The following is a 27,966-nucleotide window of genomic DNA, read 5'->3' as shown; positions in this document are numbered from 1 at the left end:
TGGGGATGGGGACTTCCCCTGTCCCCCAGGATTATAAAACTCGCCAGAAGAAAAACGCTCAATGAGTTCGGTGTTGGCCCAGAACAGCACAGTTGAATATTTTTGTCTGCTGATCACATTCAAGGCAATTCAAAGGGCTGGTGTGCCAAGGCTCCTGCCCGCTCTGTTACGGCCCCGGCGGCACGGGCGCAGCCCGGACCCCGGCTCCAGGCCGATGCCGTGTGACGGCAGCGCTGCTTGGCCGGGTGGCAGAGGCACCGCCGGGCAGCGAGATGAGTCGTGCTGCATCTCCCGTCTCTTGGGGAGGTGGGAGGATTCGCTTCTCATCCTGAAGAGTGAATGTGAGAGCAGATCCAGGCAGGCATCCCAAAAGCCCTCTGAGGGGGAGGGCATCACACGCAGGGGGATGCTGCAGACCAGAAAGGTGGGTGGGAAAATATAATCCCCCCTTCTCCTTCTCCGGAGAAGCTGGAAACCACTAGAGATAAGCAGCCAGCCTGGCTTCAGTTCCCAGGTAGAAATACTGATCTGCAGCTGGGTTTGTCCATCCTGGCAGCTCACTCGGAGCACACACTGCAGGAAAAAGCACTCTAAAAATTGTGTCTTGTTTCTGTGGCTCCCTGGGTGCTGCTGTGCTCGGCTCTTGGGAGCTGGCGAGGGTCGGGGCCAGGCAGCATAGCTGGTGAGAAGCAGGGCAGCCGGCTGGGCAATGGCAGCCCTCTGGAGCTGCCAGCACAGGCTCCAGGAGGCAGAGAGCCCGGCAGGAGTTGGATACGAGCATCAGTTCAAGAGAGCGATCTGTGAGCCCTGTGCTCTCAAAAATGCCTGCGAAGGGTGCTGACCTGGAGCAGGGGCTCAGCAGGAACCCTGCAAAGATGCTCAGGCAGAGGCAGCTGGGGAGGGCTGCCCTCGGACCTGCTGGAAATCCCCAGCCTAAAGCTGCCCTCTCCTCGTATCGCTGAACCCACCAGATAATTTCGGGTCATTGATGGAGGCACAGCTGGAGGGGTCTGGAGCAGCCGGGTCAAGGCTCTGTTGGTGCCAAGTGCTGCGGTGCTGGGGGTGCCTGGGACCCCGAGGATGGGGGCTTTGGGCAAAGCTCCCGCGGCTGAGCGGGGGCCAGCGGTGCCCAAGCAGCGTGGAGGGAGATGCTGTTAGAGGGCTCCCTGAGCCCGCACCAGCTCCCACTGCCCCACCGAGCAAGGGAACACCAGTACTGCTGCCAGGTGGGCTTCTGGCCAGGGACAGCCCAGTCCCTTCAGCCCACGGGAGGAGGAGGAGGCAGCGCGTGGTGGCAGAGGTGCCCGGGATGCTGGAGGGGACCTGGGATTAGGCAGTGAGAGAGAGGGATACTGCAAATCTGCAGTGCCTTTGCCAGTGGCACTGCAACGCGTGGCTCTTGGGCAGGCACCAAGGCACGCCGCCCACTGCCCGGGCTCAGGAGCAGGCAGGAGCGCTCACCCCGGGCAGGGCTGGGGCCAGGCAGCACTGCCCACACTGCCTGCACCCCTCAGGGCTGTCCCCTCCCCACACCACGGCATAACACCGGGCGCACGTGTATCCCACCTCGCGACGCCCCGCACCAGCCGCGACACTTACATCTGGTCCCCGGGGCCCCGCCGCTCCTCGGGGGCCAGGAAAGCCCTGCAAGCCGACCTGGCCCCGAATCCCTGGGGGTCCTTTTCCTCCTTGTGCTCCACGTGGACCCTTGGAGGATAAGACACAGCACGTCGCAGCAGGGCTTGCGAACAGAAGGGACAGCCGGTGCCCAGGGCTCCCCCACCCCTGGGCAGTAACCCCCCCCGAGAGCCCATCGCTTGCTGCCCCAGCTCTCTGCGCACCCAGCCTTTGGCACGAGGCCCCTCTGGGTCAACACCCCACAATCCTCCTCCGAGAGCATCCCTGGGGCACCAGCAATGGGGCAATATAACATTTTTAAATAGCCAAAGCAAGATGGAGCAGGGAAGGGTGGATCCGGGGCGGCAGCGTGGTGGGATCAGCGTGGTAGCACAGCCTGAGCTATCCAGCTCTCACAGCCCCTGCGTCCCTGCACATCCACAGAAACTCACCCACCAGCTGGAAAATGGCACATTTGAACAACAAAAGAGAAAGCAGATTGAGGAATCCCCCTGCAAGCCTGGGTACGGGGTACCTTGTCTCCTTTGGCTCCCAGCTCTCCCTTGGCTCCACCCGGACCTCGACAGCCCTGCAAGAGAAGCAGAGGTGGAGGGTACACTCAGAAAACCGTGTTAGGCCACTCCTTGCAACCAAAGCATGCTGTCATCTGATTTTGGCATCAAAGAAAGTTAGTTTTGCCCAATTTAGATCAGGACTTTCTCCTGATGGGCCTTTCGGAGCTGGGAGCAGGTACATGCTGGATCTGCTCCTCGTGGCGGGGGGGCTCCAGAGCTTCTGGGTTCATTCACCACAAACCGTTAGTGCCCCCAGCACCCCGCGCCAGTCCCGTCCCCAGCTCCCTGGCAGGTAGGACGCCTGCAGCAGCTGGTGGTGGCATCCCAGCCGCTATCATGGTCCTGATATCAGCACAACGATGACGAGCACCTTGTCCTCATTACTGTGTTCCTTAACAGGCTAAAGCACTCCCACTTCCCTTGTGCCTCCCCAAGGCAGACGTTGTCTTAGGACACACTGTCGCGTCTGAAAGCTCCTCTTACTACAGCAAGGCGAGCCCAAGCGCAGCTCTGCCTTCCCAAACAACTGCAGTTGCCATCTAGTCAAACGTCAAGTCCAAACACAGGCAAAGAACATGAAGTTGGTGCTTTGGGCTGCTCTAACGCGGCTCTCCTGCATCCCGAGCAGGGATGGCATGGGTGCCATCACTCACCCGCTCTCCTTGGGTGCCTTTTGAACCTGGCAGGCCAATAAACCCCTTCAGAGAGAGACACAAAATGCAAGTTAAAAAAAAAAACACAAAGGAAAGCATTCATTCATGGAGGCTGACAACCCTCCCACGCTACAGGAACAGGAAGATGCTGATAAATGGGAGACACCAGTTTAGCTCTGCAGAGTCGCTGCTGCTGATGCCACAGTGGGATTTGCTCCCCAACAGGGACCAGGGGAAGCACAAGCCCTCCCAAGGCTGCGCCCACCCACACAGCAGCCCCCAGCACGAGGACGAGGTCCTTGTTAGCCTCCAAAATGCACCACCCGCACCCCACCCTGCATCCCTCGTCCCTTTGCAAGCACCAGTTTTCAGCTCTGTACTTCGGGGTTTCAGCACATGAGAATAAAACGCACCAAGGGCCCTGCTCAGCTGGGACACCGTGGGTCAGGCAGGAGGAAGGCCAGGCTGCTCTGGCCTCCTTACCCTTTGGAAAGAGCAGCTCAGCACCCAAACCCCTTGGGAAAAGGGGTGCACCTAATCACGCACCAGGGAAGGGATAGGCAGGGCCAGGGCTGGGGCATCCCTGCTGATAAATCCATAGGGAAAAAAAAAAAAAACCTGAGGTCCCTGCAAGCAGCAGAGTCAGAGGAGCTTTGGAGTTGGGAGATGAGGAGCGTGGCCATAGGGATGTGGCCATCATCCCCACCAGCCCTTGTGCCACTAACACCCCCACTGGGGGTGGCGGGGGGGAGCAGGGCATTCCCCCGCAGTGCTCTGGGGGGCTGCGAGGAGGAGGAGGAGAGCACCCTGCACCCAGCCACCCGCTCCCATGGACTTACCCCAGGGCCCTCCTGTCCCGGCTGTCCCCTCAGCCCGGGGGCACCGTCTGCGCCCTGAAGAGGAGTGCTGGCATCAGCTCGTGCTGCGCTGGGCAGAGCGCACCCAGCCCCACCGTGTCCCCTCCCGGGGCGCTGCACCCCTCTCCCCTCCGAAAGCAGGGGCAGGGATGCCTCACCCCACCTCCCAGGTCCCTCCAGGGAAAGCCCTCAAGCCCAGACCTCATCCCCACCAAGGTCAAAGTGAGCCAGCAAGAAGCTCTTACGGTGTCTCCTTTGGGACCAGTGGATCCCTCCATGCCAGCTGGACCCTGAGGAAAAGCAAAGGCGGCGGGAGGTTTGGGAGAAGAGGGATGCTGCTCACCGTCCTGCTCTGCAGATGAGACCCCAGCCCGTAGGAACCCTGCCCGGCCCCCCAGGAGCTGCATGTCGCACCCCAGGGACGATGTCCCCATCAGCTCACCCTTCCCTTCACCCCCCCGCCTGCACGTCCTGCCCAGGGCAGAGGCTGCAGCCAGCAGCCTGGGACACGGGACACGGCCCTTCCCACCCACCCGCTCCCGGGTGGCTGAAAAGACCCGCAGGGTCAAGGACTTCGCGCCCATTTGCAAAGCACACGGGGGACAAGTCCCAGCAGCTACTTCTTCGCTCAGCAAGAGCACGGCAGGGGGACCCACAGCTCGGAGGCACGGCGGGCTCCGAGCCAGGACAGCAGCTGCTTACCTGCGTGCCCCTGGGGCCGGGGGGACCGCGTCTTCCCTGCAAGCCCTGCGGTCCCTGCAAAGCAGCGGGGGACGAGGAGCTGCTGTTAGAATCAAATCCCTGCGCACATCGTGCAAAGCCTGCGGTGCAAAACCTCTCCTGGGAAATACCGCGTCGCTGAGGAGCTCCAGGGCTCCCAGCCGGCCAGTGAGGGGACCCCCCCACCACTGCAAGGGGTACAGAAAGGATTCCCGCCCCCGTCTCAGCCTCTTTGCAGATTTTGGGGCGGGTTGAGATCACAGCCCAGCTGGAGGAGTCCCCTCCAGGCTGGGTGACCCTCAGGACACCCTCCTGTCCCAGCACCGCCACCACTGTCCCAAGACACCCCATCACCGCGAGGTTTGCTCATCCCTCGGTGCAGGTGTGTACCGACGTACCCTGGGGCCCCGGGGGCCGGGCAAGCCAGGAGGGCCCATTTCTCCCTGGGGAGAGAGCAGGAAAGGGATGGGGTGAGCGCAGTGGCTGGAAAATCCCAAATAGCAAAGGAGGGGAACCGGGGCAGACCCACCTGAGAGCCATTGACACCTTGGCATCCGACGGATCCCGGCTGGCCTGGCTCTCCCTGCAACGCGAGAGCGTCCTCAGCCCTGCGGCCACGTGCACCGTGCAGGAGGAGATGGGATGGGGCCCCTCTAGGCATCTCCCACCGCAGCAGAGCCAGCCCCAGGCTACTGGGGATGCTGGAGGGGCTTTACTGGTGTACGAGAGTTTTAACACCATTTGTCCTTTTGCAATTTTTTCCCCCCACTACCAGGAGGCTGCATTTTAAGCAGACGCATCCTTTTCAGGTGTAAATCAGCGCAAGGGATGAAACCGGGCAGGACACCGTGGCACATCCCAGCCTGCCCATGGTGGTCCTGCCCTGCTCTTGCTGCGAGCCCGACGGCAGCAGCTCCCCCAGCCCAGCCACCGCCTGCGTTTCAGCAGCAGTTTGAACTGAAAAGCTGTGACTTACCATGGGGCCAGCAGGGCCCGGGGGACCCACTGAGCCACCTTCTCCCTGGAGCAGGAGAGAAAGGATGCCATTTTTCTAGCCTGTTTTGCTTTGATTCTCTCCTTTTAGTCTTCACGTCCCAAATTCCCCCTTTTCTTCGCATCAGGCGTCAGCTACTTGATGTCCCTTCGAACGGCTACCTGGCCAGCCCGTGGCTCCCCCGCTCCCTTCGTGTTGGAAGGTGCTTTCATTCACCACCACCAAACCACTTCAATTTTCCTTTTCAATGCTCTCCAAACCCTTCCCTGGCTGGGATGCCTCCCAAAGCTGTGGCAGCACTAAAGCTATCAGTGTGCCGAGAGCAGCATGGAAAAATCCAGGTGCTGTCAGCCTGGGATTCATCTCAGCTGAAGGTGGTCACCTAAAATAAACCACGACGCAATGTGCTCTGCAAAGGCTCATTTCTCTTCTCGCCAGCCAGGAGAATGAGCTGGGATGCAAACGCCCACGTGGGAGATGTTGGAGGCGAGGGGAGGCTCCTGTCCCCAACATGCAGAGGGACAATGTACCTGGTTGCTCTGGGGCAACATCCCCATTAAAAGCCACCTCCAGGACAAAGATATAGATGTAGTTTAGGTCCAGCTCTTGGGGAAAAAAAAATAAACAAGGATTTTGTAAGAGCGAACCACAAAGCGGTGCCAGTGACCTGCAAAGCCCAAGTCCTCCCTCCTCAGACCCATCTTTCCAGTGGAGAGCAGCAAGCTCCTGCACCTCTTTGGGGAGGGCTGATGACACAGAGAAAGCAAAACCACTCACCTCCGGCCCCACGGGGCCTTGGAAGCCCATCACACCCTTCAGACCCGACATCCCCTGGGAGAGAAGCCGGGAGCAGGCTGTCAGCGAGGTGCCCACCCCAAGGTGCCCACCTCGGTGGCAGCTGCCTTTGTCCCATCCCTTACAGGAGGGTCAGGGAAAACACAGAGACGATGAGGGCTTTGCCCAAAGCCAGGAGGAAGTGGGCTGGGGCCAGGGATGGAGCTCAGGGCCATCGCAGAGAAGCAACGGGGTTGGCCAAGGAAAGGGGATGGAGGGAAGGAGCAATCCCGGCACGGCAGGGAGCAAGACACCCCCGGCTTCCCCGTTAACTCACGTGAAGCCCAGCAGGACCTGGCAGGCCATTTTCTCCCTTCACTCCCTGGAAAAGCCAAGAGCAGCCTGAGCGATGGAGGAGAGCATGGCCTGGGGCTGGGGGGCCGTGACAGGGAAGGAGCAACCCCCTGCCCAACCCAGGCAGGGCTGCGAAGACCGAGGACAGACACCCTCACCTTCGCTCCCTTCTCTCCTTTCTCCCCAGCTGGTCCAGGGTCACCCAAGAAACCCTGAAATGGGAACAACAAGGATGCGTGAGCCCCAGCTGGACCATCAGGAGCTAAAACGTGGCTGCTGTGCCCCAAAGGACTAAATGAGACAGCCCCAGAAGAAAAGCCTGGCTGCTTGTCCCCAGCACAGTGCCACCCCAGTGTGGCCCAAGCTAGTGTTGCACCACGCCACACGCAAGGGTGACACGGAGGCGTCCCAGCGCCCGCAGGGCTGGGACAGGGCTCTCCACCGCAGCACTGCACTGGTTGGCAGGGCCGTGCCCATCGCCTGTGCCCTGGAGGACGCCACGGTGCCCGGAGCTGCGCACAGCGGCAGCGGGGAAGAGAAAGAAAAGCTTCATGGGCCTGCGTGAGCGGTGCAAAGCTTCACGTGTCCGCAGCTGCTGAGAGGCTGAGCCCAAGGGCGAGAGATTCTCCGTCTGGATGCTGGGATGATGCTCGCAGGCAAGAGGGTACAAAGTAGGGGCCAGAAAAGATAGGTGATAAACCACGTGGGATTGCTGTTTCAAAAAGAAGAAATTGGGTTTCAAACGCCCCAGTATGATCAGACCTCGGAGGAGCCCAAAATCTCCTGGGCAGCTCTAAAAATTTTAGCTAGTATTTGCCTTAAAAAGACTGGGTTGGGGGAAATTTTAAAGAAGGGCGACAAACCACTAGCAGTCACTTTTTTATGGACATTCTATATCTTGGCTGACAAACCCCTGGAACAGCCTGGAGAGGAACCGCAGCAACACGCGCTAGCAGCCCCTGCCGCCCCTGGGCTGGGCCAGCTGGGAGCACGGGGCACTCGCACGGCCGGGGGCTGAGCGGGCACAGCAGCGAGGGCGGCTGCCAGCTGGATCCCGCGCAGCTGGAGGGTGGCAAGGGCATCCCACGCCATAACGCAACGTCAGGCCGGCACACGCACGCTCGCAGGCTGGGGGGTGGGCGTGGGTACCAGGCGCTGCCGGTGCAGTACCAGTGAAACCAGTAACGACGAGCTCTTACTGCTTGGCATTAAGCGTACGTGCTGGGACTGGGGCTGGCACCGAATTGTGCCCACAGCACCAAGTGGCTGAGAAAGTGAGCGCCAGCTTACCTCTTCTCCCTTCTCGCCAGCCAGCCCCCGGTCACCCCGGAAGCCCTGCAGTCCCTGGGGAGAGGGAGGAAGGAGCAGAGTGGGTGCTGAGGGTCTGCCCGCACCTCCCACCCCTGTCCAGCTCCAGCCCCGCTCCCCCTCCCCGCTGTGCCGGCAGCTGCTGCCTCCCGCCCACGGCCACCCCGCTGCAGACTCCCGGGGGCTGCTGAGAGCCCCAGACCCCTCAGCACGGTCCAGCCCCTGTCCCCATCCTCCACAAGCCCCCTGAGAAAGCTTCCAAGCCCAGGTGCGTTGCCCGTATTCCCCAGGGATTGCTGCCAGGGGTCTGGAAAAGGGCAGGGACTGTCACACCACCAAGTGACCAGCTTCAAAGCTGGAATGCTATCCAGGCAGTCCACAGGTGCTCATAGTTTCTTTCTCCCCCCCCTCCCCCCCAGTTATTTTCTCCTGTAAAAGCAACTAGGAGGTTCAGATGCAGAAGAGCAGCCCAGCCCTCATGCTCAGGACCTGCAGCGCTCGGGTTATCCCAGCTGCACCTTAATGCACACGTGTGATGTTCTACAGCCCTTTTTTGGGGGGAAACATGAATCTCGAGGCACTAATCCAGGACTGCCTGGGTTTGTAGGCTTAGCAGGAATATTTTAGTTAAAGGAGGCAAGCGAACATAAAGAGCAGCCCCTCGTCTCCTGCCCGGGGCTTGGGGCTGCAGCTTCCCCACCCCGATGCTGGCCATGCCATGGTCCTGCCTGCCTGCCCATGGCTCACCTGCTCTCCTGGCAGCCCCCACGGCCCAGGTTTGCCATCCAGGCCAGGGAAACCATCTGAGCCGGGGTAACCCGCACGTCCCGGTAAGCCCTGGAGCCCGGGTTCACCCTGGGGAGAAAAAAGCCAAGTATGGAAAATTAAAAAATCCACATCGTTATGAAACCAATAAATTAAACACCAAGCTCTGCCTGCCTCGTGCTTTTGCAGAAATGCCTGCTAAACACCAAGTACCTCGCAAGGAGACTGGGAGGACTGGCAGGGGAGAAGCTTTGCGCGTCCAGGCACTGCAAGCGTTGGGCACGTGGATCTGCCCAGGCTCTCCCACTGAAACCATGGGAGAGTCACAACCAGCGGCTGTACAGCAAGAAACAAAGCAGAAGGCAGGAAAGAAGCAATGCGTTAAGAGAAGGTCAAGCGAAAGCCCTCTGCATCTGCTTCTTGGCTCTGAGGCTCAAAGCCATTTCTGATGCTTTCCCACATGCAAGAGCCTGAGCAGATCCTCCGGACCGGGCACTGCTGGCTAAAGCTTAGGGGCAGGGTTTTTTTACCCCCTAGCTCACTGGCAATTCTGAATTAAGGCAGGATAAAGAGCAGTCTGGAAGAGAAGACATTTCCCTTCAAATGACTTTGATTGTTTAATTTCTCAAAAATTTTGGAGCATTTGGTCAAGTTTACAAACTAAAACAAAGTCCAGTTTTTGAAGTCAGAGTTTGAAGGAAGGGCAGAAAGACGCAGCTGCCTCAGTTACTTCTCAAGTGAAGAATCTGGTTGTGAAAATACAAAAGCTTGTTTTGGGGAGGTTTGCTTTTCCATCTCCCTCCCCCAAGGGCTTCAGCATTGCACAGCCAGCCACGCACATCCCCCACGCTCATTAGTGGCCATGTATGCTTGGGGCACCCAGCCCAAAAGCCAGCATTTTTGCCCCATTCCACTTCCAGTCCCAGCTTCGGGGAATATTTATTATTTGCAATTTTGCAAGAAAGAGGCCTGGGCTGCGATGCACCTCTGGCTGTGCTGTGTGGCAGGCGAGCCCGAGCAGATGGGCCAAAAGCAAAACAGATCGTGGGCAAACCCAACCCAGCCCAACCGTGTGCTCAGGGGCTGATGCAGGTGGATGAAATCCCTCCTCCTCTTCCTCACCCCTGCTGTCATCCGATCAGCCTGCCCCGGGCAGTGAGAGCAGGCAGTGGAGACCTGCTGGAGCCTGAATGGGCATCAAAGACCTCTTGGGCCAAGGTCTAGTAGAAACATGAACCTTAGCAAAACCCACCCCAGACTGGTCAAGAGCCGAGTCCAAAGTCGAGTTGAGTTTCCCTGTTGGAAACCTGCCACGCAAAGCCTTTGGCAGATGCCAAAGCAAGAGCAGGAGAGCAGGGGGCCGGGGACAGGGCTGCGGCCGTGACACAGCCTGCCAAACCGAAGACATCAGGCTTGCAGATGGACTGCGATGGGTGGAAAAAACTTGCTCCTTTCCATTTCTGTGCTAATCCCCCCCCCCAAACCGCTGACTCCCCTCGCAGATCCTGTTTATGTGAAGACAGAGAATAACTTTGGCACCTTTTGGTTAAGCTACGCTGACAGACTCCAGTGTTTACACTCAACTGGCTTAACGCAGTCAGTGACGCCTTCCAGATGTTGGCAGCTGCTAAAACACTAACCCTGGGGTGCATCCCTGCTGCAAGGGAGCGGGGCCGGGGCTGACGGGACACCTGGCAGCAGGACGTGTGATAGCGAGCAGACACGCAGCGCCTGATGGCATAGCTACGTTTCTTGCCCAAAATATCAACTCTAACTTTTGCCGTGAGCTTTTGGGACTCAAAGGTTCAACACAGCTGCCAGGAACCAGCCTGTGTCCTGCTCACCAGCCCGTCCAAATCCTTCAGCATCGATCCATGTAAGCCCAGCCTGTCCTTGGCTCCTCTTCTCAAGCGAGAAGAAAAGCCACCCCAGTTTTGGAGAGGAAGACACAATGACAAAGAAGATGGCAGGAGGAAAGGAAGGTCATTGCTGAGAGGGAGCCAAGGGGACCACGGTGCTGTGGTTAAGGTCACTGGGGAGATGCTATGCAGGATGGGAAACACTGGAAGGCTGAAGGAAGATGATCGCTCCAGTAGGTGGGTGAGGGGGGAGAGGAGGAGCAGCAGGGATGGGTGCTGCTGTCCCTTCGGAGCAGCCCAGCAGCAAGCAGGACAAACGAGCAAGAGGCAGAGGGGTGCTGGGGGACACCTGCGCATCAGCTCTGTTGAGAGGGACAAGATTCGGGGTGCACCAGCTCTTCCCACGAGGGCTGGGTACCAGCGAGCATGGGTGGGAGGGCAGGTGGAAAGCTCCAGCGATGCTGGGAGATTGGGACATCTGCTCTCCTTTCCTTCTACCCACGGGAGTCCAAACCCCACAGGCAGCTGTGCTTGCTCGGTCCCGGGGGAGGTGGCCGGGTCCCGTGAGGGCACGCTGCACAGCAGCTCCCTTCGCGGAGCACAGGCAGAGCTCGCGCGTCTCTTCAGCCAGAGCCACGGGGAAGGAGGGGGGTGGTTTCCAGAAGGTGACAAAAGGACAGAACGCTTTTGGGACAACCGTGCCAACTTGTGTCCACCTGCCCGGGAGGGCATCGGGTGACACGTGGCAGAGTCCAGCACCCAAAGGGACTGTGCGGAGCAGTCACTGAGCCCATGCACCGCTGGAGCCGGGTGCTGCAAGCACAGGGCAAGAGGAGCTGCAGCGTGGACTCAGTCAGGGGAACAAGCCTGCTGCGGAGCCAGCCCTGCCAGCCACCGCAAGGTCCCCGGAGAGAGGACCGGGGCAGCACCTCCCATGACCCTTCAAATCAGGCACACGTTTCCTTGCACAATTCCCAAACCGGCAGCAAACGTCACTGTTACAGTTCTCCCTCACCCAGCGCTCCAGGGTTTGATCCAAGAGGGGCAGGGTCTCCGAGGGTCCCCGGGACAGCCCCGAGGGCACGCTCAACCTCTCCAGACGAGGCTCTCCCCGCAGCCAAGCCCCCCAGCCCCCTGCGGCCAGGCGTCCCTGCCAGCACCCCCACTCACCGTGTACCCCCGCTGGCCTTTCTCACCCGGCTCCCCCGGATCTCCGCAGGGTCCCTGCGCACAAACAGGGACCGAGTCAATAAACGTGTGCCCCCCACCCTGCCTCATGCTGAGGGCAGCCCGAGCCCCGTGGGGGCTGTCACGGGGCGGACAACGCGCAATGCCCAGAGTCAGCCTCGGGAAGGGCAGAGTGGGAGGATTCTCATCCCCCGGCACACCCGCCACCCTGCCCGCCCGCGGGGGGTCTGTGGCCAGGGCAGGTTTGGAGGCAGCGACAGACCTGGCTCCCCGTTGCTTTGGTGCCCTACGGACGGGAGGTCAGGACGGGGAGTTTTGCCTTCTTTTCTTTTGCTTCACGGCGCTGCCCTGTTCGCAGAGGCCAGCCGGGGGGAAGCATCACCCAGCGATCCCGGGGGCTGCGTGGGCATGGGGCTGCAGACCCACCAGCATGGGGCTGGCCCCACACAAGTACTGCATCGGCCGTTCTCTGGCTTGTTTTTGTGCCTCTGGGAGGGACCCACATGGTCCCTATCCAAACACGGGGGCAGGAACCCAATGCCCCGGGGAAGATAAGCCAGCACTGTTCAGCTGGCAGAGACGCAGGGGCAGGGGCCACGTCTGCCAAGGAAACCCAGGGAGTTAGATATCAAACATCGCCCGGGTTTCGGTGGGAAGCAGACAAGCAAACCATTAGGCTTCTTTGAAACCCAATGCCAAGGTCCTTAATGACAGCATGCCAGAAGCCACCGGGCAGCAGGTGCTTTTCGGGGCAGCCCAGGACTGTGCAAGTGGCCGGGGACACCGACTCTGCAAGCAGCCCCAGGCCAGGCAGGGTGGCAGCGGGGCCAAGCAACCCCGCCGTGGAGGGGACACCGGGGCTTTTCTTACTTACAGGGGCTCCTGTTTTCCCTGGATGTCCTGGGGGCCCGGGGGCTCCGGGTTTTCTCTGGATTAAAAAGAGAAACGTTGGTAAAACAAATCTCACTGACAAAGTGCTTGGAGAGAGGAAAACCCAGCTGACCAAGCCGAGGAAAAACCGAACCACAGAAAGTTGCTTAACAGCGATACTCACCGGCCAGCCTGCATGTAGAAGCTGGTAAAACGATGATTGCTGGAAGGAGAACGGGGGGGGGGGAGGGAGCAAAATGTTAAAAAAAAAAACCCTAAATCCCTTTTTGCTGGCTTCGAAGTCTTTTTCCTGTTGCTTGGGAAGCCACAGCAATGAACCAATCCTCTAATTAATTTTTTTTTTTTGTACTATGTGTATGCAAGTCACAGGACAAGGCTTAATCGGAGGACAACGTGTAGGAGATAAGGAACTGCTGGCCTCATTAGCAAGTGGAGATGGAAACCCCACTTCTGAAGTCTGCTGAAATTCAGCTCCCCAATGGATGCCCTAGCAGCCTTGGGACACCAGAAATGTTTAGCATGTGGAGAGGCTGGAAAAGCGTCGTTGGTGAGCACAGGTACCATCACATTTAGCCCAGGTTTGAGTAAAACCAGCTGTTTCGACACTGCAGTTTGCCCCAGGTGGGAAACCTCATCCCAGCCAGCCCCATCTGAAGCCCCAGAGGAGGAGATGCCCGGGCAGTTGTGGCCAGCAGGCTTTCTCCTCGCTGCTCCTAGCAGCCAAATCTTTCAGGCACCTCCAATTTTTCAGATCAGATGAGGAAAAAAACACCCAAAAGCCACAGGGTGGGCTAATCCCATCATAGCCACAGCTAATCCCATTGTATTTCAAAGCCAGCGTAAAGGTCCTAAAAACTCACAGTGCAGCGTCCTTTCCGCACACTTCCAAGCCAGGTTTCCCCAAGTTTTGGGAGATGGCCAGGAAACAAAACGATGTCTATCTCCAGCTACCAGCCATCCTCCTGCCCTCCCAGCAGCACAAACCACAGACACTCAGGAGGCAAAACCCACCTTTCCTCCTCCCTCCTCCTTCCCACAGTGAGCCCAGACATATGGTCCAGGCAGCTCCTCCAAATCCTGGCTTGCATCAAAGAAAAGCCCCACCTTGTTCATCACCCCAATCCCAAGCAGCTGGAGGGGCAGGATTCCCACGTGCTCCCCAGCTTCAGCCTCAGGGGTGCTGGGAAACCCCCTCCTGCCCCCCCCCCCAAAGATCCATCCTCCGATACCAGAGGAGAGAGAAGGGAAAAAGCCAAGGAACTCATTAACGAAAATAAACACAGACCTTTCAACATATGGAAATATTTCTAATAATGAACGGGGCTCTCGGGGGCGGATGATGGATGGATGCATTTAACTGGCTCTAACACCGCACCAGGCATCTCGGTTCCTTTCAAGTTCATCCCAAATTGATTGCTGCGAGCGAACGGGTGCAGTCCTTGCCAGCCTGCCAGGGCCAGACCATGGTCCTCTTGTCCAGCCAGTTCTCATTTCCCTCAAAAGCCGCTCAGAAAAACTTTTTTGGGGGGTCGGAGCATAGCCAATGCTTTTGCCTTGTCTCGGGAGTCAGTGAACTCAGATTCACTCGGGACAGGATATTATTTCATTAGGCTTCAAAAAAAAAAATCCAACATTTTAAAAAGGGGAAAAAAAAATCCCACAGGAGATGTGAACTCGTATTTCAGAGCACCAGATGCCAAGGAGAAGGGAGAGAAATTAATTGCCTTCTGCAATTTCAGCAGGAAATAGTCGGTGCTTTGCTCGCTGCAGCTCTGGTCAGCAGGGAGCGGCGTGACGGGAACAGGGATCGTAAGCAAACGGAGGGGATGGAGGATGGGGAGTGATTGCTGGATGGGTCTGTCCTCCTGTAAAACTCCAGCCTGAGAGCAGGGCAGAGAAAACCCTTCCGACAGCTCTGCAGGGAGCAGGTCATGCCCTGCAGCACAGTCTTGGCCACCCTCCCCAGCCCACCCCACAGCATAAAGCCACGCAGTCGCAGGGCTGCGTTAGCTGCCCACCTTTCAGGGGCAGGAAATCCCTAAAGGTTGCCTCCTTTTTGCATGGAGCAATATTTTCTTTTGCTCTAAGGTTACCAGCCCTCATTTCCCAGCCTGACCTCTTGCCTTTAAAGGTTTTGGGAGAGATAAAAAGGAAGGACTCCAGTGCTGCAGAGTAAGCTCCCTGATAACTGCGGGAACTCCAGTTCTCCTTCCTCCTTCCCCGGCTTCTAGGACTCCTCCACTACCAAAGCCAGCACTGCCAGAACAAGACAGCAACAGTTCCTGCCCCTGGAGTTACACTGAGACAACTTCTTGGCAAACCCAATGTCTGTCAACATGTCGTGAACAAAAACACAGGACAGGGGCTTGGGGCAGAATTGCAGCGGCCTTAAGCTGGTTTTGCTCAATTCCGATGAACACAAAGGCTTGTTTCACCGGGAAGGAGCAGGAGAGGCTATTGAGCATCCCATAACTGCTCTGGGACAGTCACCGACGTCCCTTGCTTTCCGGGTTCATCGTACTGCATTACATCCCCTGGCCTGAGAGATGGCTCCTCTGCCTTGCATTTCCAAAGGCTGAGCCAACAACAAACCCCAGCAGCCCAGGATGTGTCCCCCCCCGCAGCCCCCAAATCACAAGCACTCGGTTCACAAGAGCAGCACTGTCTCAAGCCACAGCATTTCTCCAGCCCCCCAGTAAGTTGCAGGGGGCTGCAGAAGCAGACAGCCCCCCCATCCTCACAGCAGCCAGCACTCAGCTTTTCACCCCTGTGCTATCTCAACAAAGATTAGCAAAACCCAGCCCGCGGCTTTGCACTCCCGTTTCCTGCTGCCGAGCGAAACACCGCCGCCGGCACCGCTGGGGTCATACAGCCACAGACACAATAGCCCAGGCTTTCGGGTGCCCCACGTCATCCTTGCCAGACACTGCCTTCCCCTCGAGATCGGCACTTTGCCAAAAGCACCGGGCCAAGCGCCAGCACGCAAACTCCCCGGGACCCTGCGGCCAGGGCCCCGGCAGCCCTCCAGCTTCGGCTTCCCGAATGCAGACAAGACTGTCTGCTCCCTCCAGCATTCCCAATGGCTAAGCACCGAAGGTGGTGGTACACCAAAGAAATCACGGGCTACGGCAACATCCGTAGGCATGAACATTTCTGTCTGCAACAGAACAAAGCCCGAGATCCCTTTCCAAATGCAGGCAGGAAAAAAAAATGCAATTCTGACTGAGCGTGCAGAGCAAAGCGCGCCAGCAGCCCTGCCAAGGGCTGTAACCATGCCCTGACAACTGGAATTGATTATGCAGGTGTCTACCCCGAACACCCTGGGAGGAAGGCGATTGCCCTAGCGCAGGCATGGAGATGCTCTCTGGCACTGCCGGCTTCTTCCAGCCAACACTTCCAGCTCGCTCTCTCCTACCCCTGTTTACTCTGGTCCCGCACTGCGTGCCTGTGATGGGCCTTGTGAGCATTGATAACAGCACAGTACCTGCTCTAGAGCAGCAGGAGGACAGGAGAACATGGAGGTCCTCCAGGTCAACCAAGATATCTTCCAAAGATCAGCTCTCCTGTGCTTCCCAGGAGGAACCTGATCTCCTCTAAGGCAGGTATTTATCTTCTGCAGCTGTTTTGATCCAATCCTACACAAAACTGCAAGGGGCAGGTCTGGCCCAAGGATTTCTGGTCAGTCGATCCAAGCTCAGAGCCAGAGCAGCACAGGGCCACTCTCCACCTCATTCCTCCAGCCACCATCGTCCCTTCCTCCGGGTGTGCTCTGCTGCCAGAGCAGAGGTCCTCCTCACTTGCCAGCATTAAAGGCATTTGCCCTGGAGCAGAGGGTGCCATTACCCCTCCTCACAAATGAATGAGTTCAAGATAAGTCAAATGTCCTGCGCAAGGTCATTAAAGCTTTTAGAGAGCCGGAGCATTGAGCTTGGCCTCTCACCGGCCCATTACACCAGCTTGCCTTGCAAGCCACCCTGCTCAGCATCTGCTTCGAGCAGCCGATATCCGGACAGGCTGCAGTCCCAACAGAGGGACATTACAGACGCACGACGCAGAGAGCATCCCCGCTCCAGGGAGCTCCAGCCCCAGGTCGGTAAAGTGCCTAAGGCAGTTAGAAACCCAGTGCCTTCAGCTATTGCCCTGCCTGGCTCAGGCAAGGCTTGAGAGGGATTTTGAAAGTAAGCTTAATCACAGCAGTCGCCGTGCTGTTAGGAGTCGGGGAACCTGGACGAGGCTGGCTGCGTCGTGGCAGCGATTGCTCCCACGGTACATGGAGGTTTGCAGCCAGCTACGCAGCAGCTGAAGCACTCCTGCCTCCCCGCAGGTCCCATCCCCGCTCCTGTGCTCCCCACAGCAGCAGGGTTCAGGTGAGAAAATCTCTCGTCTTGGCAAAAAGCTTGATGGGCACAAACCCTGTGAGCCAAAGCCACGGCACGCAGCTGGGGCACGGGAGAAAACTGGGATACGGTGGAAAACAGGAGCAACGCTTTGTAACTGGCAATGCAGAGCAGGAGAGGAGCTGCTTTCTGCATGGCTTGGATCTTCTTTGGCCCCTGTCCTACAGAAGTAGGGCATGAACCACCCTTGGGAGGTCACGGATGTGTGTGGACCATGGGGACCCAAGATCTGCCAGTCAGTCACAGGGGAAGAGGGACAGCTGTGTGAGCACAGCTGTAAGTAGGGCGCACAGCCATTCCACTTCACCCAAGGACAGCTGCCAGCAGAGCCGTCCCCAGCAAGCTGCACCCTTGGCATCCTCCCTCTGCCCCCACCTGCCTACCCCGCCTCTGCCCTCCCACCCGACAGACTGGGAATCTCAAACCATCACAGACCGTTCCTCCCAGCTCTCATCCCAGCAGAGCAGAGGCGCGCCTGCACGGGAGCTGATGAGGAGGTGCAAGTGGAGCTCCCCGACTGCTCGCCTGCTGCGGCTGTAACTCACCATGAACGTCTGCCAGTCCTCCCTGGAGTTCCTCCAGAGGACGATGGTGGGGACACCGGGGATGCCCGCAGGGCCCGGGTCACCTGGGGGGCCCGTCCGCCCCATGGCTCCAGGGTACCCCTAGGAAGACAAGGGCAGCTCCTTAAAAGCAGCCGGGAGTTTAACAGTCAACACAGGCTGGACGCGGGCCCTGACTCAAGTTAGCCTCTGAGCAGAGTCTGGGTCTAGGCACATTCCTGGGTTCAAACCAGCTCTCGAGATCTAAATAACCCTGAGAACAGGGAAGGCAAAAGGAATGAGCTTCATACGCGCGTGCCTGTGCCCAGACCCATCTAAATGCCACAGGCATTGAAGCTAACGCACACGGACATGGCATGACTCGTGGGGCAATGAGTTTGCCCTCTACAGCTTGGGAAAGATGGAAACTGCTGTGCCAAGGTGGTTAGGAGCACTCTCGCTGTTTTCCTGATGGGGAAACTGAGGCACTATCCTTAATCCAGAGCATCTCCAAGCATCCTGCCAGTGCACTGGGCAATGCTGCCTGCAGCAGGAGACCGAGCTGTGCTGTGCAGGCGGCTGCACGCCGGGCTCCTGGGGCAGGAAGGGCAGCCATGGGTCTGACTAGCACGGTGCTGGAGGACAGATGTCCCTCCAAGAGGAGGTGGTAGATACAGCATGGGGCTGGACTTTGGGACACGCCAGCATCCCTCCTCCAGGTGACCTGAGATAAAGCTGCTTCATCTCCCTGCTCTGCTGCTTCTGCAGAGCCATTAAGTGGCTCAGAGGAAAGACAGCAGCTTGTCCAGACAGTCAGCTCAGTCCTGAGCCTGGGCTTAAAATACCCAGTAAAAATAGTTCTTTCCTCTTCCAAACGCACATAAAGGGCCACCAGACTGCAGCGTCAGAAGCTCACGCTGCCCTCTTGATGAAAAACACCTAAACCAACCCAAACCATCTGTGGTATTTGCCCTGGAACCTACACCCCATCCCATACCTTCCCGTGTTTTCCTGGATACTCACTTTGTCTCCTTTGGGTCCCACCAGTCCACGTCTCCCAGGACAGCCCTGAAAGGCAAAGGAGGAGAGTTGTGTCACCATCAAGGGGGACCCTACGGGGACCCCAGGGGAGATCCCACAGTGGCTGGGTGACCAGTGCCACAGCCAGGGCCATCCCGGCCCCAGGGAAGCAAGAACTGAAACGGCTGATTCAGAGCAAACCAGCAGCACCAAGTCTCAAAGAAACACCCCAAGGACTGGTGGGGTGGCAAGTGCACCCTATTTGATGCCGTTCCCTTCCCACTTTCCTGCCCTGGCATCAGAAAGCAGCTGTGCTCGGCCAGCTGAGCAGCGTAATCCTGTGGCATCCGTCACAGAAGCGCCCCAGACCATATGGCCGGGGAGCAGGAGCACATTTCCCGACACCTGGTGAGGAAAGGCAGTGTGTTAGGAAAAAATCCCCTAAAGCTGGATCACGGCCACTCAAACAGTAGTTTGGATGAGGACGCAAACATCTGCGACTTCTAACTTGTGTGAGATCTCATCTAACCCGTCTCTAGTCAAAAGCGCACATTTTGGCCAAGCGGTGACCCCACTTCAGGGCTTACCGAAGCGTCTGTCTGGACAGAAACAAAGCCAGATGGGAGATCCCGGCTTTTCTCAATGAAAGAAATCTGTCTGGAAGATGCCGGCAGAGACTGATAACACGCCAGGCTGCAGCGCAGCATCTACCTGCATGCCTGCTGCAGAGCTGCAGCTCTGATGGCTTCAATTACAGCTGCTGTTTTTGTTCTGAGCTTGCAAACAGCCTTGTCTGAGCCCGGTAGGAAGCCTGGGAATCCACGCTGAATTAACACCACCCCAGCACAGACACGGCTGCATCCCTGCGACCACCAAGGCAGCCCCGCTCGGGCAGCAGCCAGCCCTGACCTCGCTGCCTTGTGCCGATGGGATCGGTAAAAAGGCCAGGCCGCATGTCCAGAAACAGCTTTGGCACTGAGGGATGCTTCACCAAAGGGACTTTGATCACCTGGAGTCCACAGATCTGAAGCCCACGGGGCTCCGTGGCTCAGTTCCCCCTCCCCAGGGGCTGAGGGCCGTGCTCCCTGAGCTCGGTTCGTGTACGGCACGCGTTTGTGCCAAACGGCACGCACAGCGGCAGCAATGCTGGCACGTCTGCTCTGATTTTCAAACCTTGGGTATTAGAATCATAGAATCATTTAGGTTGGAAAAGAACGTAAGATCTTAAGATCTCTCTTAAGAGTAAACCTAACGCTGCCAAGTCCACCATTGCTGAAGGAGGTAAAATAAAGCAATTCCTGCCCACTGTACCCAATATTAAAACATGCACCAGCATGGGCAGGGACCCCTCCCAGTGCCAGGCAGCCCCTCTATTTATCCACCCAGCACCCCTCCTTTAAGGTGCTGGATGCGTGCTGCTGAGACCACTCTGCAGGAAGGCACCCAGTTTGGAGTCACTGGGATTTTACTGTGAGCACCACGTGCCTGTTGCAAGGTGCCTGGGGACAGGCTCATCCTCTGGGCCCTGGGTGCAAATATAAATTAGATAATTCAGTAAGTCCTGCCTCCCCCTGATCCCCCTCAAAAGAGCTACGGGGTCTAGTCACTTATTCGGGGTGCAGCCTCTAGCTTATCTCCTGCGCGGAGGCCCACTGCCCTAGGTCCACAGCTGAGATACGCCAGCAGCCGATGGGGTGCCCCACAAACCCTTCCTCCAACGTGGTCACTGGTGGGTCACGGGTGCTCCACCGAGGACACGTGAATGCACCAGGACCCTCTCTGAGATGGCCAAAGAGCTGTTCCTCCTCCTGCTTCTCCCCAGGCACTGGCCACGGCCACCCCCAGCATGGACACCAACATTGCAAAGCCAACACGTGCAGTCCTAGGGCACGGTGGAGGGACAGGACCGAGCCACGGGCACAACATCACCCCCTGAAATTTGACGGCATCGATTTCTCTCCCTTAAGCAGCTCCCGAGCTGGTGCTATTTTGTGCAAACCAAAAAGAACAATTCAGAGCACCAGGAACAATGAACCCAAACGCCTGTAACATTTCAGGAGAGAAAAATGAAAATCAATCCAAGAGATCTCATCCAGAAGGCGGCCGGTGTTTTGCCCTGCAAACTGCACGCAGCACCGCTCCACAGCACCGTCCCTCCTGCTGCAGCGTGACCCCACAGCTGCAGCCCTGGGTGCTGCAAAACAGTGGATGGCTCCTGGGAGAAAAGCATGGAGAAAGCTTTTCATTTGCCTGTCGCCCGAGTTCATGCCGTCCCTGACGCTAGATGCCTCCAGCACGATTCAATTTAAGCCTACGAATAGAAACCGCATCTCTGCTCCTAAACAGCCAGTGCTAAGTTTGAGTAACAGAAACCAAAAAAGAAAAAGAAAACCCTGTGGGGACATACCGACAGCTGGGAACCCCCCATGAAACGCTGTCTGTGTAAGCCAAGGAGCTTTTGAATACTGGCAACACAATGAAATCCCTGCAAGGAGGATCAGCAAGATCGTAAAAATCAGCAGCTTTTAAAGTAAGAAACACTTTCCACTTCTCACAATGCGTTGGTTTTTTTCCCCACTGATCTCCAATGCCTTTACAGTGGATGATGACTGGGATGGGTAGGAGGCCATGTGGTCTGCAGGGTCTACAGTCCATAAATGCCCTGAACATGCCATTAGGGCATGGTCAGGACTTGGCAGGATGATAAATAAACCTCCATCCACACCTCCCGACTGGAACAGCTACTCAAAGTGTTTTTGCAAAGGCAAAAAAATCTCTGAGGCTGGCAAACCAGACGTACACGAACCTGCACCGAGGGAGAGGACCCGTCGCATGGTGGGGCAGGGCTGGAGGTCTGTGCCCCGCTGATTTCCCTGATCGACACTGCCAGTGAAAGAGGAAGACAAAAACCCCACAAGTGAAAAGGTTGATGCTAAAACCCCATTATTTCCCAACCTTTCCTCTAAGAATAATGAGAGAGATCACCTTCAGACACCCACCCTGCCTTCTGCCCAGGTCCCAGTTGCAAGGCTGCCCGAGGCGACGCAGTAAGAGGGCGAGCCACAAGCTCAGCACACATCACCGCTGCCAAAACCAGAGGTAAGGCAAAGTCCCACTCCCAAAGGAGAACCCCCGAATTCAATTCCTTTTAATGAAGTTTTCTAAGGCAAGGGCACCGATTCTTTGGTTTCCCTTCCACAGGATACATTTAAACACCCCAAACACCCGTCACACCTTTGCTGGCATCACCATGAGCATGGGGCATGGCAGCAGCAAGGTGCGTAGGTATGAATTCAGGGTGCCCAGGCTGGGCAGCAGACCCAAAACAGGCTCTACATGCCCAGACCCCCCACAGCTCAGGATGGCTGAAGGGGCTTGATGGGACGGAGACCCAAGGAGGTAGGAGGACCTTTGGGGACCAGCAGCAAGGGCAGAGCCTGCCTGCCCTCAGCCCTGGGGAGCAGTAACAAAACATCAGGAAAGGTTGCCAGGCTCAGCCCATAATTTTAGCTAAAACAATAGCTCTAATGGTGCACGGCATGTGCCACTGCAGAGCTTCAAGCCTACGCCCTCTTGCACCAGGATCTCAAACCCAAACTCCTAATGCTGGGATGGAGCTGCTTGTACCTGTGTTTCCACCCAGGATGCTCATGAGCAAGAAAAAAACCCATCTCAGTACTTTCTACAGGAGGGAAAAGCAATTCCCTCCTGGCTGGGTCCCCTCCTCGTGCTGCCTCCCCTCCTGCCAGCTGACAGCAGGGCTGTCAAACGCCATGACGTTTCCTCCACTCCACGGATTTTTTCATCCTTCAGCATCTGTTCCTTTTGCTATTTTCTTCTATTTTTACAGGCAATAGCTGCAGCAGCAAGGAGGTGGCTCGAGGGGAAAGCTAGCAGTCCTAAATTTAACTGTTATCCTACAAAGCCTGGCTCATCGATGACGAATTTAGTGCCAGGTCTCTCAAACACAGCCGTAAAATCAGCCGTGTGTGGAGACCTGCCCTGCAGCATCCAGATGGACCCGGAGGGCTGCCCTGAGCTCAGGGCATTCCAGACGGCTTTGGTGTGGGTGGCTGCCCGGGGGGGAGGAGAAGGTGTCCATGGTCAATTCTGGCAGTGGCACTGGGTAAATGAAATGCAATTTTCTAGAGGAATTGTTAAGAAAATTTAACCAAATTAGATAAATAATTTTAGCAGAAGAAATAAACATGGGAAAATATATAAAAATATTTTTTCATCTACTTCTCAAAGACCACTGATGACTTCTCTAAAGATTTATCTATTATAAGTTTACAAATTTTTTTTAATTTCCCTTTTTCATCTACTACAATGGATGAATAATCTGAAAAATAATCAAAACTTATTTCAAGACAAATTCAATGCTCTGCTTTGAACTACCACAAACTTTGGGGTGTCGCAGTGGTGAAGAAGCAAAGGACAGCGATGCCAGCAGGGGCAGCAGGCTGATGCCTGGGGTTTGCTGTTGGGACAGGGGCTGGAGGAGATGGCTTGGCCCCACTCTGAGCCCCTCACCCTGCCTCTGGGCAGGACCAGGTGAAATGAAAACCGACAATGTGGTTAAATGACTTGAGACCATCTCTAGGACAGGGGGGATAAGGGAATCATCTTCTCCTCTCCAGGTGCTAGTGAAGTTTCTTCAGGGACATCAAAAAACCTTCTCGCAGGGCCAGGCTGGTGCACAGCCCCACGCTGCCCGCAGAGAGGAGGTTTCCCTGCCCACTTTCCCACAGCAAGTTGCTGGCACCACAGCTCAGCAGCCTGCGCCCACCACCTGCTCTGGAGGGGAAGATGGACCACCACCCATCCCTCCCCTCCAGAGCCATCACCTCTGCCACTCACCGGCAGCCCCGGCGGTCCCGGCAGCCCTGGTGGTCCCGGCTTCACATGACCCTGCTGCCCGTGTGCCACCGGTGAGACAGGGCGTCCCGGGTGGGCAGTGCTGTCCCCGAGCCCTGGGACAGCGGGGCTGGCTGCTACCAGAGGATGCTCCGGGACACCCTCCGCTGACCCTGTCCCCAGGGGACCCCTGGGCACGTTTCCTTTGGGGGCAGCTGCCTGATGTGCCGATGGGGAGACCTTGGCGAAGGTGGCAGGCGTGTCCAGGTCAGTGATGGCATCACCGGGTTTGCTGGGCAAGAGCCTCCGCTGGGTGCCCGAATCACCCGTCAGCTTCTCCGTGGTGACGTTCTCCTCCCGGGGGTCAGAGGCACGCTCCTTCTTGGCTGCTCTGTGTGTTTTGGTGGAGGGTCCTGGGTGGATAAAAGCACCATCAGGTATCCAGGCATCGTGACAGTGTGCAGGAGAAACGGAGGAAACCATAACTACGGACTCACCGGAGCTACCAGCAACCCACGGGCTGCTCCTACCAAGCCCTGGCCTGCCGGGGCCGGTGATTTTATTATAGGTGGAGTTCAACAGCTCAAAGCCTTCATCCTCAATAGAAAGGCTGCCCTCCTCCTCCTCAGCCGACAGCATCTCAGTAGCAGAGAGTGAAGTCAGGGTGCTCCCATCAGGCTGGAGGTTGAGGGTCTCCTGGGCATCCTCCCACGTCCAAGGTGGCCCCAGGGTCAAACCTGAATCAGTGGATCTGGAGTCCTGAAAAGGAAGAAGGAAAAACCCCAAAATTTGAAGTTTTCAGTTTTTTTCCCCCTCCTGGCTCAACACACTTTGTGCTGCTTAATTCCCGCAGGCATGAGTGCTGCCGGGGGACACAAGGCAGCCCAGGGCTTGTGAGCCCCAGGCAGGAGCCCCCAGGCTCCAGGGAAGCTTGCTGGTGATGGGCAGGTCAGTTCAGCCACCTTCAAAACAGAACTTGCCCTCCACAAGGGACACAAGCCAGTTCTCGGCATGGACCACGCTAACACAAACCTCTTTCTCACAGTCCCGCTGCAATGATCCCCCCCCCAATTTTCTATGCTGGAGGGGCATCGAGAGAAGAGCTCATAGCTTAATGACAGAAATCCAAGCTTGAGAGCAATTACTAAAACGATTAAAGCAAACGTATAGAGTTACACCAGGGATCGGTCTGCCCCTTCAGCCTTTGGTTTTGCTGCTTCTGCGTATTTCGAGGCTCCTGGTGGTCTCAGGGGAATGGTACAGGAGCTTGCAGCCCCCACCACACACCTCCTGCCCAGCCAAGCAGCTGCGATAGCACTCCCGGCAAACCTGCGAGGGTCAGGAAAGGGAAGGCAGATGCAAGCCCATGTGGAGCCTCCTGGATGCTTGTGGCAAACTGATTTAAGGCAGTGGCTTGCAAGGGACTCGCTCTGTCTTCAGCTGCCACGCTAAATGGTCCCTGCAGGACAGTGCAGGTCACAATGGCTCTTTCAGCCCTACAACCACCAGCGGAGCCCAGGCACCAACTATGGATGGAGGAAAATGGCAATGTTGATAGAAATATCTACTCTCAAGACGAAAGCGCTGAATGTGAAAAAAAAGAGTTAAACTTTAGAGAGTTTACCTGCATCTAAAATGTACATTGGTTTTACACCCAGCACCAGTATAAGTGTCTCAGATGGGGCTTGCACACCGAGCCACATGCGGACAGACGCAGGGTTGGGTTGGTTGGTGGGTGCGAAGGACCTTTGCCTCTCCTGGAACAGCTGGCAGCATTTCCATCAGCCCCACACACCCACCACCCCCCTCTCAGAGCTTGCTCTGCGATCCCACTGAGCTCCACGGGGCACCGACAACCCGGCACATGGCACCAAGAAGAGCTGGTGGGACCTCAGCCCTGGCTGGTGGCTCCTTGGTGCTGGTACCATGCAGCTGATGAAGAGATAGTCTTCGAGAAGTCACTAGAGGGAGATGCAGGCCCATGCTTGCCTTGCGGGGCTGCATAAGGGGCACAAGGAGATATGGAGCATCCTTCCCATCGTCCTTCCCATCCTACCTTCTTTTGATTGAACCCGTTACTGATTCTGATTCTGCTCTGCACCACGGACCCAAGATAGCTAGCTTGGGGGCTAGCTTGGGAGCACCAAGTTGGATTTGCATGAACAGCAAGTAGAAAAAGCAACAATTTCACTGCCAGAACTGGTGATTCTGCAGGTAAGGACCCAACAGTCAGGGGAGCCAGCTCCAGCCAAGCCCCACTTCTGGAGGGCCCTGGGAGGCAGAGGAGCTGCTGAAGCCTTTGCTCTGCTGCTGCATGCCACACCATCAGATTGGAGATTTCCAAATTCTTCCCATCCCAAGTGGGGAGGAAAAGTGAAAATTTTCATTTTTCAATTTTCAAATGTCAAGTTTGAAGAGTTTCTTTTAAAAACAGCTGAAATGCTTTCCTCTCAACTGTGAAAACTTTTTTGGGGGCTCCTGTCTTTATTATATATAATTTACTTTGATTTCAAGCTTTCATGCACAAGTGGTTTTATAAGCTAAAACCCACCTCAAATGAGAAAAAAAAATTGTGTTTTTTTTTTGTAAAATATCAAAAGGAAGTATTTTAACAACCTTTTTTCCCCTTCCAAAACCTACCCCAAACAGACTTTCCCCACAAGAAGTTCTAACCAGGGCAAATCAGCTTCCTCCTAAAAAACTAGCAGTGCCAAAACCTACTGCTGATACCAGCCATGGACACAAGCTCTGGACACCTCCACAGAGCACCTCCACCCTCACGCCCACAGAAGAGGATGGCCAGGCCCACAGTGCACCCATTTTCATTGGTCCCTCTGATGGTGCAGTAGGTAAATACATGAGGGATGTATCTAGGACAACGTGTGGAACACGTTGTGGAACAACCAGAGGAACCCGCCCTGGGTCACATCCAGATCTCACGTTACCTGATCCCTGGTGCTTTCTAATCCCTGCAGCTGCAACTGAGAGGGGCTTGGGGCCAACCACCCCTGACTCCCCTTGAAGCCATAACACTCACCCAAAGAGACAACATTTTTCTGAGCCAAGACAGTCTCTGACTACGGAGGTTTTGGGGAAAACAGGAACGTTCCCACTTCCTCAGTCATTTGCACAAATTTGTCACCCCCCTTGCAGACAGAGACTTGACCCCCCAAAGGGAGAGGCAACGGCAATGTCATTGTGTTGGTGTTACTCTGCTCCTGCAGCCAGTGCTATGTCCCAAGCAAAAGGATCGGCGTTCCTCTATCACCGGGATTTTTATGCCCCAAATGGCATCGATAGCCATATTTTTAAAGAATGATGTCTAGGGTAGGTATTAAGTAGGCAAGTGATAACCTAGCACCAAGGAGTAAAAGTTCAGAGAGGTCAGGATAAGGCAGAAAAGACAAAAAGCAAAGGAAACAGAGATGGCAAGTGGGAAAGCAAAGACTGGAGGTGACCAGCCAGCCCCTCTTTCCCCAGAGACCTCCAACGAGGACCTGTGCTCCTGCCTTGCAGACTGGAAACCACTGGATGCAACTGAAAGGTAAAATGAATAAAGCAGGAGAGAAGGGAGGAGTTAGAAAAGGAAAAGATTACCCTAATTCTGAAAGGGAATTTTCTCAGGGTTAGGAAGCTCTCGAGGCCAGATCCTGCAACACCTCATCCCCTCGCTTCATTGCCAAACAAGACTGCCAGTGGAGAGGAGCAGCCCCTGTGCCCCGGGGACATAAGCTTGCTGACCTGCGGCTGCGCTCGCCAAGGGGAAAGCAAGAACCTCTGGAGGAAGAGAGCAGCACGGGAGGACGCAGATCCCAACCTTCTGGCCCTCCACCTCCGCCTCTGCCAGCGCCCTGAAGAGAAATTCTCCGGCTTCATCTCCAGCCAGCTCCCTTTAGCCGGCTTTAGCAATTAGATACTCTCAGATTTTCCCTTGGGCACTACCCAGCCGGCAGTTCAATTGCCAGGCGAGCTTGTTACCATCGCAGCCCTGAAGAGCAAAGGAAGATAAAGACTGCATTTCCTAAATGGCACCCAGTGTCTGGGTAAAATTCAAGGAGATTGAGGAAAGTAAGCGGCAAAAGCTCTGCACAAAGTCATCAGAGCAAAGCACCTGAAGGGGACAGGTTGCAATGAAGCTGTTTTCATCGAGAGAAACGTTAATGTACAACAAATGAGCCTGCGGAGTTTGGAACAAATGCAAACATGCTGCCAATTAAATCACAGCAGTTTTGCTGCCTTCGAGGCAGAGGGAAATCAGGCTTCAAATCGCGAGAGCAGGGAAGCAGCCAGTGCTGCTCATCCGCAGCATAGGCAGGCTGGACCTGGAGCGTTGCGGCAATGTGTGTGGCCAGTCTCGAGTGTGGCCAGCTGGCACGTCCCTGCCCTCGCCCAAGTGTCCCGGCTAGCCCGTGCCCTTGGCTCAGCGACGTGGGAACCTGGGAAGCTGCTGGTGGTGGTCGGTCCGAGGAATCACTTGCAAGCTGGGCAAAACTCACCACGTGGACAAACTCTGCGCTGCGTTAGAAGAATTGCACTGATTTTTTTTTTTTGGTGCTAGAGTAGTTTTCAGCCAGATCAGGGAGCTGCACTGACCT

General features: G+C 56.5%; 1 protein-coding gene across 1 annotated transcript in view; it reads right to left on the bottom strand.

Annotated features, from left to right (window-relative positions):
* LOC142418126 (uncharacterized) overlaps positions 1 to 27,966 on the bottom strand; it is a 100,605-nt gene that overhangs the window by 17,295 nt on the left and 55,344 nt on the right. The window contains exons 6-26 of the mRNA XM_075519561.1: positions 23,865 to 24,130; positions 23,375 to 23,762; positions 18,518 to 18,562; positions 17,498 to 17,617; positions 12,719 to 12,757; positions 12,539 to 12,592; positions 11,647 to 11,700; positions 8,600 to 8,707; positions 7,835 to 7,888; positions 6,703 to 6,756; positions 6,528 to 6,572; positions 6,194 to 6,247; positions 5,399 to 5,443; positions 4,952 to 5,005; positions 4,821 to 4,865; positions 4,405 to 4,458; positions 3,948 to 3,992; positions 3,685 to 3,738; positions 2,846 to 2,890; positions 2,153 to 2,206; positions 1,600 to 1,707 (exon numbers count right to left, since the gene is read on the bottom strand). Coding sequence (XP_075375676.1) covers positions 1,600 to 1,707; positions 2,153 to 2,206; positions 2,846 to 2,890; positions 3,685 to 3,738; positions 3,948 to 3,992; positions 4,405 to 4,458; positions 4,821 to 4,865; positions 4,952 to 5,005; positions 5,399 to 5,443; positions 6,194 to 6,247; positions 6,528 to 6,572; positions 6,703 to 6,756; positions 7,835 to 7,888; positions 8,600 to 8,707; positions 11,647 to 11,700; positions 12,539 to 12,592; positions 12,719 to 12,757; positions 17,498 to 17,617; positions 18,518 to 18,562; positions 23,375 to 23,762; positions 23,865 to 24,130 — 1,785 coding nt within the window. The remainder of the gene's footprint in view (positions 1 to 1,599; positions 1,708 to 2,152; positions 2,207 to 2,845; positions 2,891 to 3,684; positions 3,739 to 3,947; positions 3,993 to 4,404; positions 4,459 to 4,820; positions 4,866 to 4,951; positions 5,006 to 5,398; positions 5,444 to 6,193; positions 6,248 to 6,527; positions 6,573 to 6,702; positions 6,757 to 7,834; positions 7,889 to 8,599; positions 8,708 to 11,646; positions 11,701 to 12,538; positions 12,593 to 12,718; positions 12,758 to 17,497; positions 17,618 to 18,517; positions 18,563 to 23,374; positions 23,763 to 23,864; positions 24,131 to 27,966) is intronic.

This window comes from Mycteria americana, chromosome 17 (assembly GCF_035582795.1).
Source record: "Mycteria americana isolate JAX WOST 10 ecotype Jacksonville Zoo and Gardens chromosome 17, USCA_MyAme_1.0, whole genome shotgun sequence".
NCBI lineage: Eukaryota > Metazoa > Chordata > Aves > Ciconiiformes > Ciconiidae > Mycteria > Mycteria americana.
The sequence above is the reverse complement of the archived record's forward strand: the minus strand, read 5'-3'. Positions and strand labels throughout refer to the sequence as shown.